The sequence below is a fragment of the Cololabis saira genome, chromosome 2, assembly GCF_033807715.1.
Source record: "Cololabis saira isolate AMF1-May2022 chromosome 2, fColSai1.1, whole genome shotgun sequence".
NCBI classification, from domain to species: Eukaryota; Metazoa; Chordata; class Actinopteri; order Beloniformes; family Belonidae; genus Cololabis; species Cololabis saira.
Window position 1 is genome coordinate 47,026,552 of NC_084588.1, and position 13,154 is coordinate 47,039,705.

At 40.6% G+C, this 13,154-nt stretch overlaps 1 protein-coding gene across 2 annotated transcripts; it reads left to right on the forward strand.

The window, feature by feature from the left end:
* Window positions 1-1,296: 1,296 nt before the first annotated feature.
* Window positions 1,297-11,599, forward strand: phospho2 (phosphatase, orphan 2). Of its 2 annotated transcripts, XM_061746685.1 has the most exons (6): window positions 1,297-1,332; window positions 3,296-3,362; window positions 3,797-3,883; window positions 6,578-6,672; window positions 6,758-6,951; window positions 7,862-11,599. In XM_061746685.1, the coding sequence occupies exons 3-6, from the start codon at window positions 3,813-3,815 to the stop codon at window positions 8,267-8,269; spliced, it is 768 nt and encodes a 255-aa protein (XP_061602669.1). In that variant the 5' UTR covers window positions 1,297-1,332; window positions 3,296-3,362; window positions 3,797-3,812; the 3' UTR covers window positions 8,270-11,599. The 2 variants fall into 2 exon arrangements, with proteins under 2 accessions (XP_061602669.1, XP_061602677.1); XM_061746693.1 differs by lacking the exon at window positions 3,296-3,362 and having other exon boundaries at window positions 1,303-1,332.
* Window positions 11,600-13,154: the final 1,555 nt, after the last annotated feature.

Consider the following 13,154-nt stretch of genomic DNA (forward strand, 5'->3'; position numbering starts at 1 on the left):
TCAAACTGTATAGTTGGTCGTTTTACATGAGAAATGAATGAATGCCATGTCAAATCAAGTAGGATAATTTTAACCGATAACCTGATTCTTTTTTAATGATACAGACAGTAGCTTCTTATGTTTATGTAATAATTATATTGTAATAGACGCAATATAAATAAAATGGAATTGAATTAATAATAATAATAATAAACTTTATTTGTATAGCATCTTTCATACAAGAATTGCAGCTCAAAGTGCTTCCCAGTAGGAATATAGACATGTTAAGAACAATGAGAAATAGAGAAATAATCAATAATAGCAAATAAAAATGAAAGATAAAAAGGATCATATAGAAACATTTAGGTGCAATGTTGAATATAAAAAGGTAAAATTACTGCACTGAGTCGTAGGTCATACCACACACACTGTTGTGACTGTGAATCATAGAGCAGCTCTAATTTACAGTACAACCATCACAGTGTGGCAGCTGCAGGTGAATGTGACAGTGTGTATTACTGCTTCACAGCAGTAAAAAACATAGATATGGTAAGAACAAATGAAAAATAGAAAGATAAAAATAACAACAAATAAGAGTTAGACATAAAAATGATCATGCAATGACAGTTTGATTTGATTTTGATTTGAAGATTTTATTTCGAACATGCATGTTAAAAAAGACTACAAAAAAGTAAAAAAAAACAGAATACATTATAAATTGTGATGTGTTTTGACATTGTTTTAGCTCCACAGTCGACCTGCAACAACCAGCATCATTTGTTTTTGTCAATCTATATTTATTGGGTTTTTTAAAACAGAAACATGAGTCAGAGTGAACACGTGAGTACTACACTTTTTTTTTTTTCAAACTATTTTCAAACAGGTCTGACCTGGCAATAAAGCTTTTTCTGATTCTGATTAAACAAATTTCTGTAGGGTGTACAATTAAGGGCACATGGAACAAAAAAATCAATTATCCACAGATATTCAACACTTGGGGGGGTTGAGAGAAAAAAAAGATGCATTTACTGACTTAAGCTATGAGAAGTGTATAAATAAAATTTGACAATATCATTTTTTTCACACATAAGTTTAAGAGACGCAAAGTACAGTTTACATTCATTTTCCCTTATTCATGTTTGTACTATTGTCTTTGTAGTAAAAGCCAAATGTCAGGATACGCTCTGTAATTTCAGAGTGAACACAGGGTGAATATTACACTAGCGGTTATATAGACGTAATTCCTTGCACGTCCACCGGGCGGCAGCAGGTGGCGGTAGTGAGTCCAGCTCAGGTTCGTGTCTGCAGAGAAACGGGGGGAGAAGAAGACGGAGCAGCTGATCCAGCTGAGCGGTGAGTTGGAACTTCAGCCTGTTTACACATTTACACACATTGGCCCGGTTTCCCAGATCAGTTAAGTAGCTCTTAACAGCGAAAGACTTCTTTCAAACCTTCTTAAAGAGCCTGTGAAAGAAGTCTTTCGCTGTTAAGAGCTACTTAACTGATCTGGGAAACCGGGCCATTACTGTTATTATTAATGTTCAGAGGTGTTTAATCCAGGTGACATAAAGTAAAGAACATGTCCAGCAGTTGTTCCAACCCTCTGAAGAAACATGTGAAGACAAGACTTCAGCAATTCCTGCTGTTTGCAACATGGGAAATTGGTTGTTTTTTGCAGAGGTGTTTAGTTCAGATGACATAAAGTAAAAACCCTGCTGTGTTTCTGGATCAGAATGTACATTTAGAACGTTTAACTGGAAAAAACATGTTGAATATGTAAAGGGGAAAATCTCAAAATCAATAGCAATCATTTACAAAACCAAAGACATGCTAAATCATAAAAGTTTATAATTAATTTACTGTTCACTGATACTTCCTTATTTAACTTACTGTGTGGAACTAAGGGGATCTACGTTTAAAACCATAACTGATCAAATAGTTTTACTACAAAAACGAGCTATATGCATCATAAATAAAGCAGGATATTATGATCATACTAATCCATTATTTTTAAATTATCATATTCTGAAGTTTAGAGTCTTGGTTTATTATAAAACAATGCAAATCAAAAAATAAAACACTAGCAGACAGTTTTTCACAGCGTCTGAGATGGATGCAGATTTTTTTACCAAAAGCGATAAAATAAGTTAAAAGATGTATTTCTTTTGAAGGGGTCCAGCTGTGGAATAGTGTTGATCTCAAACTTAAGCAATAAACTTCCTTTGTTATGTTCAAAAAATCATTATGTGCATTTATATTTGGGAGTTATGGCTGTAATTGAAAAAAGGGGAAAAGAGACATGAATGTGTGTGTGTATATGTATCTATGTGTGTACATGTATGTATGCAAGTGTATGTACAGTATATGTATATATTAGGGCTGGGCGATATGGACCAAAAGTCATATCTCAATATTTTCTAGCTAAATGGCGATACTCGATATATATCGATATTTTTTCTGTGACATAATTGGGGTTTCCCCCAAAGCATTATAGCATAGCATCTCTATTAGCTCTGTCAGTTTTAATACAAAGCCACGTGCCAAATGTCACACAGGTTCCTTTATTAACAGAGGTCTGCACAATATCAAAATGTATAAAACAAATGAAATAAAAATAAACTGCCTGCATATACAGTATAGAATAAAAATGCTTCTTGAATAAAATAAAACAAATATCCCTTTCCTGCATAACAATTAAATTAAAATACACTGTACAATTAATACAATGTAGACAGTAACAGGCAGACTTTTCCACTGAGGTTGACAGTTGTGCAAATAACAAAACATTTGTGCAAATCTCAAATAAAACATTCAAGTCAATTTGTCACAAAATAAGCTATATCAAAATCATAAAAAAAAGCTATATCGATATAAACGATATTGTCTCGTACCATATCGCGTTTGAAAATATATCGATATATATTAAAATCTCAATATATCGCCCAGCCCTAGTATATATTATGTTTGTTTTTTTTTTCTTCTTTTTTTTTTCTTCATCCTTAACACCATGTATTGTGTAGCTTCAGTTGTATAGTAGCATTAATAAGCTGCTTCTGCCTGAGCCTTTTTCAGTCAAATTGTAAAATGTGTTTCTTGCTTGTTGCCTTGAACTAACTAACTAACTAACTAACAGGTGTTTTCAATAAGGACCATCTACCTGCAGAGGAGCTGGTTCAGTATTTGGTTTAAACAACTGCTGGACAGGATTTTTACTTTATGGCACCTGGATTATACACCTCTGTTATTGTTATTATTAATGTTATAATTATTGTTATGATTATTAATATTACTATTATCATTGCTATTATTGTTACAGTTTTGTTCGTCCTCCAGAGGTAATCCGTCGTTCCTCACCAGTCTCGTCTAAACTGTCACCTGTTCAGGTAAAGCCACACCAAACTTCCTCTATAAATGAATAATAATCCCAAAAACATCATTTAATTCACTAATACTTATGTATTGAAATGCAAAACTAGAGAGTGAAGTAGGACTGAAGGAGGTGCATTGAATCGGCATATATAAATAATGAACCATTCATTGAAGTTTGAAGTTGGGAAGAGTTTTTAAAGTTTTAGATCAGTAGAAACTTGCTATTTATGTATTTATTAACCATTATTCATACAGGTCAAATCTCACTGAGACCCAGATAAACCTGTTTTAGTAGAAAAACACAAAGCAAAACACAAAGATACAGACTAACAAGTACAATAGACAAAAACGAAACAGAAACATAAGATCATTAATAATAATAAGATTAATTAATAAAGTAACTGATTAAGGTATTTAACATAATTATCTTTTATTCTTTTCTTCTCAGGTGAAACCTGCTGAAAATGAGGGTTTTGATGGTGTTTGACTTCGACCACACGCTGGTGGACGACAACAGCGACACCTGGGTCATCAAGTACGTAACCGGTCAAAAACAGATATTTATAAAAGCTAGACTTGTAGTCCGGACCACCTAAACCCAGACCAGGACCAGGACTAGTTCAGCTCCAGAACCAAACCTGGTTATTTCCTGATCCTGCGTGATTGTAGAACATCATCCTGGTTCAGCTAGTTTCCATATGAGCTTGTTTTCAACTGCAGCTCAATAACAGAGAAGTGGATGATGATGTTGAACTCACTAGAAATGTTTCCATCCATCAGCTGAGATCAGATATGTGTGGCGACTGCAACCTGGTGACTGTTGGGGGGGGGGGCTGTTATCAGCTCGGTACAGCTCTGATCAGGTCCACAGGAGTCCTGGGGGGGGTAGTGGGAGCAGAGCGTCTTGTTTTCCTCCAGGGCAGGAGTCGCCAATCCTGGTCCTCGAGGGCCGGTGTCCTGCATGTTTTACATGTTTCACTGCTTCATTGCACCGTGATAAAAGTGACTGTGTCATTAAGATAATTGTGCAGACCTCAATGACAAGCTGATGACGATGATTAATTAGAATTAGGAGTGTTAAAGCAGAGAAAACTCTAAAACATGCAGGACACCAGCCCTCGAGGACCAGGATTGGTGACCCCTGCTCCAGGGAGATGGGAGGTTGTGACTAGACCGGGGGTCGGCAACCCGCTGCTCTTTAGCGCCGCCCTAGTGGCTCCTGGAGCTTTTTCAAAAATATTTGACTTTTTTCCTTTTTTCTCCTTTTCTTTCTCTTTTTCTCCTTTTTTTCTTCTTTTTCCTTTTTTCTCTTTTTTTCTTCATTTTTCCTTTCCTTTTTAATCTCGACATTTCGACTTTTTTCTCAACATTTTGACTTTTTTCTCAAGATTGTAATTCAACATTAATCTCAAAGTTTTTAATTTTTTCTTGACATTTAGACTTTTTTCTCGAAGTGCATAATGAAAAAATAAATCTTCCCCCAGTTATAATTAATATAGATACATGGAGCATGTGTTGCCTTCATTCTAAGGCTGATACAAAACTTTTCATTTTTTGCGGCTCCTGACATATTTGTTTTTTGTGTTTTTGGTCTTTCAACATTTTCCCCAACATCAGATTGAAGTATCAATGACTGTATTTGGGTCAGACTCCACTCCAGTAATGATCCGTCTGCCTCAAGTCTCTGGTTCGTCTCCATGGCGATTCCAAACAGACTAATTTGTGGTCAATTCCCACCAAGCCGAGCTTCCAACTTCTCCAAGGTCTTTTCCATCCCGCCAATGAGTTCCAAAACCGCAGCTAGTCTGCGATTCTGTTCAAGAATCACATCCAGCTTGAGATTTTGCTCCCCAACGTTTGAGTGTTGGTGACAGCTGATTCCTTCAGCCGTCAGGCAGCTCTGAAAGGACAGAATAGCTGTCTACGACTTCCGAATTAGTCCATATCCCAGGTAACTGCCAGCTCCAAAAAGCAGAAATTCTGTTATCATTAATCCAGTTATGAAGCATCTTCAACATCCTCCACCGACAGTCTGGACAGAAACACGATCCTCCACGTCTTCCAGGAGTCCATCATATATCCAGCAGCAAACGTCAGGGCAGGAGGGCTCCCTTGTCCCCCGACTTCTCGTCGAGAAAATTTGGTCAATTGCACTGAGAGACCAGTTAACCAACTCCATGATTGTAGAGAGTTTCGGAGGATGTGAAAAAGAGAAGCTCTAAAAGACAAGACAAACGCAGCAGCAGGGCAGATAGGGAGGGAGAGGGAGGAGAAAAGCGTCCGCCTTCACCGAGAGCCGGAAGAAGAAAGAAAGAAATGAACCAGAGGAAGAACTGCTGATACCAGATTCTGTCACCTTGGTGCAATGGACTCTCAGGCCACGTTTACACATAGCCGGGTATTTACAAAAACGGATATTTCCCCCTCTACGTTTTGAAAAATATCCTTGTTTACACAAACCCGCATGAATATGCTGTTAAGGTGCTATGAGCAGCCAAACCTACAGGGGGCAGTGTAACGAGAAGATAAAGTCATGCTAGCCAATCAGAATCCTGGAAAAAACGTCAACAAATGACACGTGTGAAGTCTGAATAATATGGTTCCGCGTTAAATCGACGGCGTAGCCTACGTACGGTGCGTGTCGCCGCGTACCCTATGCCGTAGGCTCTGCGTTGGTGTAACGCGGAACCATAAATCAGCCTTGACTGCCAGTTACTTCCAAGACGGAACGAGAGTCTTTCATTTGGAGTGACAGAGAAGTGGAGTTACTTTTAAGTGTGACTTTAGAATATAAAACAGGTAAAATACAAGAAAATATTGACGGTGGCCAAACAAATTGTAAACACAGGTCACACACATGACGCTGGTGACGTTTCTGTTGCATATTGTGACGTTCTGAAGCCTAAATGTCCGTTTCCCTCCGTTTACAAGCAAACGTGAAGACGGAGGTTTTGCAAATCTCCACTTTGGCCGGAGTTTTCAGAAATGATCACCAGGTGACTTTGAGCTTCGTTTTCGTGTAAATGAACGGCCAAAAACGCATGAAAACGCCACCGTTTTTGCTCCGTGTAAACGAGGCCTCAGTTGTCCGAGACCTGGAGAGACCCAGAGACCCGAGACCGAGACCAGGACCAGAGAAAAGTGGCCTGGAGACCATGACCGGTCCTGACACCGACCCCTCTAGCAGCCCCTCCAGGTTTATTCATGTGTTATCGTGTTTCTGTTCCAGGTGCCTCCCCGGCGAGACCCTCCCCGACTCTGTGAGGCTCTCGTACAGAAAGGGCCACTGGACGGAGTTCATGGGCCGCGTGATGAGCCACATCGGTGAGGCGTCGTCGCGGCGACCGTCTTGTCGCCCGAGCGTTTGAACCTGCAACCCTCCGGGTCTGGTTTCTGGTTTCCCCCCCAGGAGAGCAGCGGGTCAGCGCCGAGCAGATCCGCGTCGTCATGGAAACCATCCCCTTCACGGCCGGCATGCCGGAGCTGCTGAGCTTCATCGCCCAGAACAAGAACGCCGTCGACTGCATCGTCGTCTCCGACTCCAACTCTGTCTTCATCCACTGGATCCTGGCGGCGGCCGGGCTGGGGTCCGCCGTGGACCAGGTGAATGAATGAATGAATGAATGAATGAATGAATGAATGAATGAATGAATAGTCTTTATTAGTGCCCAAGCACTGACAGTGCGAAGGCCCTATTGTATCTGTAGGAACTTTTCTCGTTTTTCTCGTTTTTTTTTTTTTTTTCCTTCTGCCGACGAAACGAGGGCCTTTTTTCCCCCTAAACGTGCCCCAAAAGTCACCAAATTTTGCACGCAAGCCAGGCCTGGCGAAAAATTTGATATTTCATGGTTTGAAATAATGGGCGTGGCCTAACGACTCAACAGCGCCCCCTAGAAAACTTTGTGCCTCAAGCCCCACAATACGGTTTGACCTACATGCACGAAAATCGGTACACACCTGTATCATGTCGCAACTTAAAGAAAAGTCTCTTGGCGCCATGGCCCAAACCGAACAGGAAGTCGGCCATTTGGAATTAATCGGGTAATTTTGGCGCAATTTATGCCATTTCTTTGGCCGCTTCTTTGCCCGAACCGTAACGTGCACCCAGGTGTGTTATACATCAAAATGTGCGTCTCGATCCTGCGACAATGTGCATTACTTTTCTCTTTCAAAAGCGTTACCATGGCGAAGATAGACGCCAAAAAGCGTGCCCCCCTTCATCTGATTGGTCCATATTTGATAGTTCCTATTTTCTGCCATAACTTTTGAATGGTTTGACATACAGAGTCGTGGGTGGTGTCATCGAACTCGGTATTGACTCCTTCACCTTAATTGGTGCAAATTAGCCCCGCCCCTGGGTGGTGTCATCGGACTTAGTTTCAAGTCCTTGACCTTTATTGGTGAATATTGCACGCGTGAGAGCCTGTTCATCACTGCTTGCAGCTTTAATTGTATGTGATTTCCAGCAAAGTTTATAATCAATTATTGACCCCAGGAACTTATTTTCGTGTAGGTGTTCACCAACCCGGCGGAGTTCGGGCCCTCGGGGGCCCTGGAGGTTCGGCCCCACCACGACCACGCCTGCCCCTCCTGCCCCGTCAACCTGTGCAAGCGGGCGGTTCTGGAGGAGTTCTTGGCCCGTCGGGCCGCCGCCGGCACCGGCTACGGGCGGGTGCTGTACGTGGGCGACGGCGGGAACGACCTCTGCCCCACGGCGGCCCTGCGGGGCCACGACGTGGCCCTGCCGCGCCGCGGCTACTCCCTGGAGAAGCTGCTGGCCCGGCAGGAGGTCCAGGACCAGCAGGACCAGCAGAACAAGCAGGGGGCCCAGGACGGCGCCCCCCTCAGGGCCAGGGTGGTGCCCTGGAGCAGCGGCGCCGAGGTCCTGCAGGAGCTGAAAGACGCCATGACGGCATTGTAGCCGATCGGAGGGTTTTTTTGGCTGAAAAGGGACCAAATGTTGTTTCTGCAGAACCATCTAGGCACTGTGTGTTGGGACGCCGACTTAATACGATATACGGAGAGAAAATCCTCTCAAAACATTTGTGTGCAGAAGTTGCTCAAAGTTACTGACAAAACAATAATTAGGAATTCAAAAGGCCTCCTAAACACACAAATAATTAAATACACGTGCAGGGTCACACACAATCAAATGGTTTTGAGACTCTTTTCCTCCAAGAAGTCTCACAGATTCGTCCTAAATGGTGCGTTTAAGGACTGGTGGAAAGCTGGGTCATCTGAGTTATTTCCCTGATACTTGGTTACCTCCCATTATGGAACATTCACACTGGAAGCTGCTGCTGTCGACGCCTGCAGTGGGCGGGGCTAAAGCTGCAGAACTGGAGGGAACAAAGTGCATATAGTCTACATATATCTATATATAGCTGCACATCTTCAGTTTCCTTCTTTGGGAAGCCTTCTTTATATTTTAGTGTTATTTCCGTGTAGATAAGAGTGAGTTTGATGCTCCTTAACCAGGTCGGTCCTGGATCAACATCAACCATCATCGTTGGTCCTGGTGAAGCTGCAGTCTGTCTGTGGTGAACACTGACACACCGGGTCGGAGCGGACTTGGTCATAATGTTTAAACTGTGTTTTGTGATTAATAAGCACAGGTTTTAATTATTTTGCGTTGGATCAATGTAGCAAATTAAATCGTTTGGACCATCCAGCTCCTCAACCATCAGTTACGTGTTTCACATGAGCAGTTCAGGTAGAAACATTTAGTTCAGGTTAAAACATTTAGTTCAGGTAGAAACATTTAGTTCAGGTAGAAACATTTAGTTCAGGTTAAAACATTTAGTTCAGGTAGAAAAATTTAGTTCAGGTAGAAACATTTAGTTCAGGAAAAAACATTTAGTTCAGGAAAAAACATTTAGTTCAGGTAGAAACATTTAGTTCAGGAAAAAACATTTAGTTCAGGTAGAAAAATTTAGTTCAGGTAGAAACATTTAGTTCAGGAAAAAACATTTAGTTCAGGTAAAAACATTTAGTTCAGGTAGAAACATTTAGTTCAGGTAGAAACATTTAGTTCAGGAAAAAACGCAAGTCAAATTAGCAAAAATGTCAGTTTGCTGGATGAAATATATTAATTCCTGATAAAATAAGTGTGTTAGTGCACAGCTCTGCTCATGTGTGCATGTGAATGAGTGAACGTTTGTGTCGTTGCTTCAGATGTCCCAGCTTTCCACCAGTCCTTAAACGCACCATGTAGGAAGAATCTGTGAGGCTTTTTGGAGGAAAAGAGTCTCAAAACCATTTCTACGTATCTGCAGCTTTGTGGGATTGGTGTGTATTTAACCATTTGTGTGTAGGAGGCTTTTTTAATTCATAATTATAGTTTTGTGTGTAACTTCCAGCAAGTTACCGTATTTTCTAGGGGTGTAACGATACACTAATCTCACGATACGGTACGATACACGATATTGAGGTCACGATAACGATACGATACGATATTATAGCAGTATTTTTTAACAACCTTGATAGAGGGATATATGACTGGAAAAATTGTCTTTTATTTGAAAGACACAAAATACAAAACAATGCTGTGCGTTTGCCTTATTGTTACAGTTTGTAATGCTTTCTAACTGTTTAAGTTTTAAAGAGAAAGCCAGGCCAACCATTTTCCACAAACTGAACTAAAAGTAAATGTCAGGTTTGCATTATGTATCTTCAGTTTCATAGAAGTAAAAATATTTAGCCACAAACTGAATAGTTTCTCTCATGTATGATTTTACTAAAATTGAATAAATAAATACAAGTAAATAAATACATACAATTTTACATCATAAAAAAGATTGATTCTTGCTCACCTTATAAGTGTAAGAGGATATTTATTTTTGTTAAGAAGGTTATTTTGGTAATTCAGGGTTCATTATTTTATAAATATATTCTTTATATTCTGTAAATCAGGGACTATAATTACACTAGTCAGTATATCAGTTGTTAGTATGTTTTAGATTGGGCGGAGTGATACGCCACAGTACGGCACTAGGTGCTGTGTTGATGTTCTAAAATCCTACGCTGTTGAGCGGACATTGAAGTACACTGGAACTCAGCAGAAGTTTCCCCGTGTTTATCCTACTCACGACCCCAAAAAGGTTTAATTTAATAAGGTAAGGCTTAACTCTACACCAGACTTAAATAAGTAAAGGTTCAGAGCTCAAAACAGGACCGCAAAACGGGACTACTTTCTTCTGAGCGGAGTAAGATTTTGGTCCGCGCGGTCGCGGTCGGATGCGCGTTTCTAATCAACACAATAGATTAATATTAATAACCCAATATCGCGATACAGGTTGTCACCTCCACGACACGTATTGTGACGTTTTTGTATCGCGAAATTTCGTGGCACGATATATTGTTACGCCCCTAGTATTTTCTGCACTATAAGGCGCACTAAATATATGTTAAAATACCGTACTATAGTGGCTGGGGTTGAGTTACGTATCTACCCTATGGAGCTGCTACAGGAAATGCTACAAAATCCTACAGCAAATGCAAAAAAAAACAAGAATAAAAAGTAACGTATGTCAAACTTTATTAACAAAATAAAAACCAGCTCTGTGACGATTCCTGACGTTTTTAGCACCTTTACTTCAGCAAAACCAACTACATTACCCACAATCCCCCTGACTACAGTAACAGAAATGACCGTAATGATCATATATAAGGCGCACTGCCGTTTTTTTAGAAAATTAAAGGCTTACAGGTGCGCCTTATAGTGTGGAAAATACGGTACTCACAAATCTAATAATTGGCACACACAAATGTTTTGAGTGTTTGTGGTTCTACGGCCCGAACGACCGACCCCTGGGAAAACATCCATCAGAACCAGGCTGAGGTTCCTCCCACTCCGATGTCTCCGGTCCGTTAAAGCTGCTCCTCTGACGTCTTCATCCCTCCACGGACCAGAAACGCTGTTTAAACCACGTCGTTTGAAGGCGTAAACCCTGGAGAAGCGTCTACTTCTGCTCCAGGGCCGAGTGGAGACGGAGTAGTTCCATCCGTCCAGCGAGCAAACGGACCAGAACATCTGCACATCTGCACTCAGTCATTAGATAAAAGATAAAATAGTTTCTGTACCTGAAACGTCCAGGAGTCCAGTTGAACAAAGACGAGCCCGACTTTCCGGTTCATTTAAAGACATTTGAAGATTCTTGTGTTTTAAAGAATGTTTGTACAAATTAAAAGATGTATTTTCTGTTAATGAGCAATAATGAAGAAACATTATTCTAAAAAGATGAATATCAGACTCTGAGTGTTTCATAACCTGTTTTCAAACCTAAAAATCAACTTGTAATGGGGGCTGTTTGTGTGTTTTTGGGCTGTTTGTGTGTTTTGGGGGAGTTTTGCAGAACTTTAGACTGGAAACTGCAGGATCTGGCAACCCGGGTTCTTCACTCACGTGTTTGTTTCTGGCGATGGAAGGATGAGAAGAGGTTTCATCCTCATCCTCTTTAGCTTAGCTTAGCTTGATTGATTGATTGATTGAATAATTTATTAGAAGAATTGCATAGGATCAGGTACAGTTTCATGACAGTACAGATTTGCTGATACAAAGTCAACTAAAAGGCATTATTCCAAGAAAGCATTACACTTGTTTACATTGGAGACCTTTTTAAACTCATATAACATTGAATGACATAAGGTAAGAAGCAGTACTTTGTAGGGAAGATTGTTAAAAAAAAAGAAAAGGGGGGAATTACTGTTATTTTGCACCGAGAGAGACTAAAAAGGTGATGAGATTAGTTAGCTTAGTTTATTTTTTTTGTTTTGGTTATTTACATTTTAAGATGTTTGCATACACACACTGTATATGTATACACACAGGTCATTTTTTTTTGACTAAAAAGGTATAAGCTGAAGCCTCATGGCTTATTTTGCCAATCCTTTTCAACAAAAGGCAGACTACAGAAAAAAAAAGATGCTAATAAGAAGAAAACGAAACGAACGAACAAAACAAAGAAAATGAACAAAGAAGAGAAGAAAATAAATGTGGTCACTCACGATTGAGGACAGCTGCAGGAGGAAAGTTGCATAATTTAATATGAAGATAATTAGGGCCCGAGCACCTTCAGTGCGAAGGCCCTATTGTATCTGTAGGAATTTTTCTTTCTTTCTTTCTTTCTTTCTTTCTTCTGACGAAAGGAGGGCCTTTTTGCCCCCCTAAACGTGCCCAAAAAGTCACCAAATTTTGCATGCAAGTCAGGCCTGGCGAAAAATTTGATATTTAATGGTTTACTTTAATGGGCGTGGCAAAATGGCTCAACAGCGCCCCCCGGAAAACTTTGTGCCTCAAGCCCCACAATACGGTTTGACGTACATGCACGAAAATCGCTACACACCTGTATCAGTACACAACTTAAAGAAAAGTCTCTTGGCGACATGGCCGAAACCGAACAGGAAGTCGGCCATTTTGAATTAATCGTGTCACTTTGGCGCAATTTATGCCATTCCTTCGGCAGTTAATACGGCCCGAACCGTAATGTGCCCCCAAGTGTGTTATACATCAAAATGTGCGTCTCCATCCTGCAACAACACGCATTACTTTTCTCTTTCAAAAGCGTTACCGGGGCGACGCTAGACGCCAAAAAGCGCGCCCACCCTTCATCTGATTCGTTCAGACAGAAAAAACTTTGCGCCTCAAGCCCCATAATACGGTTTGACGTACATGAACGAAAATCGGTACACACCTGTATCATGTCGCAACTTAAAGAAAAGTCTCTTGGCGCTATGGCCGAAACCGAACAGGAAGTCGGCCATTTTGAACATTCTGAATTAATCACGTAATTTTGGAGCAATATATG

Excerpts from the sequence above, each read along its gene's own strand:
- phospho2 (XM_061746685.1), top strand. The coding sequence starts at position 3,813 with ATGAGGGTTTTGATGGTGTTTGACTTCGACCACACGCTGGTGGACGAC. Across the intron at positions 3,884-6,577 it reads AGCGACACCTGGGTCATCAA|GTGCCTCCCCGGCGAGACCC; the intron begins GTACGTAACCGG and ends TTTCTGTTCCAG. Across the intron at positions 6,673-6,757 it reads CCGCGTGATGAGCCACATCG|GAGAGCAGCGGGTCAGCGCC; the intron begins GTGAGGCGTCGT and ends TTTCCCCCCCAG.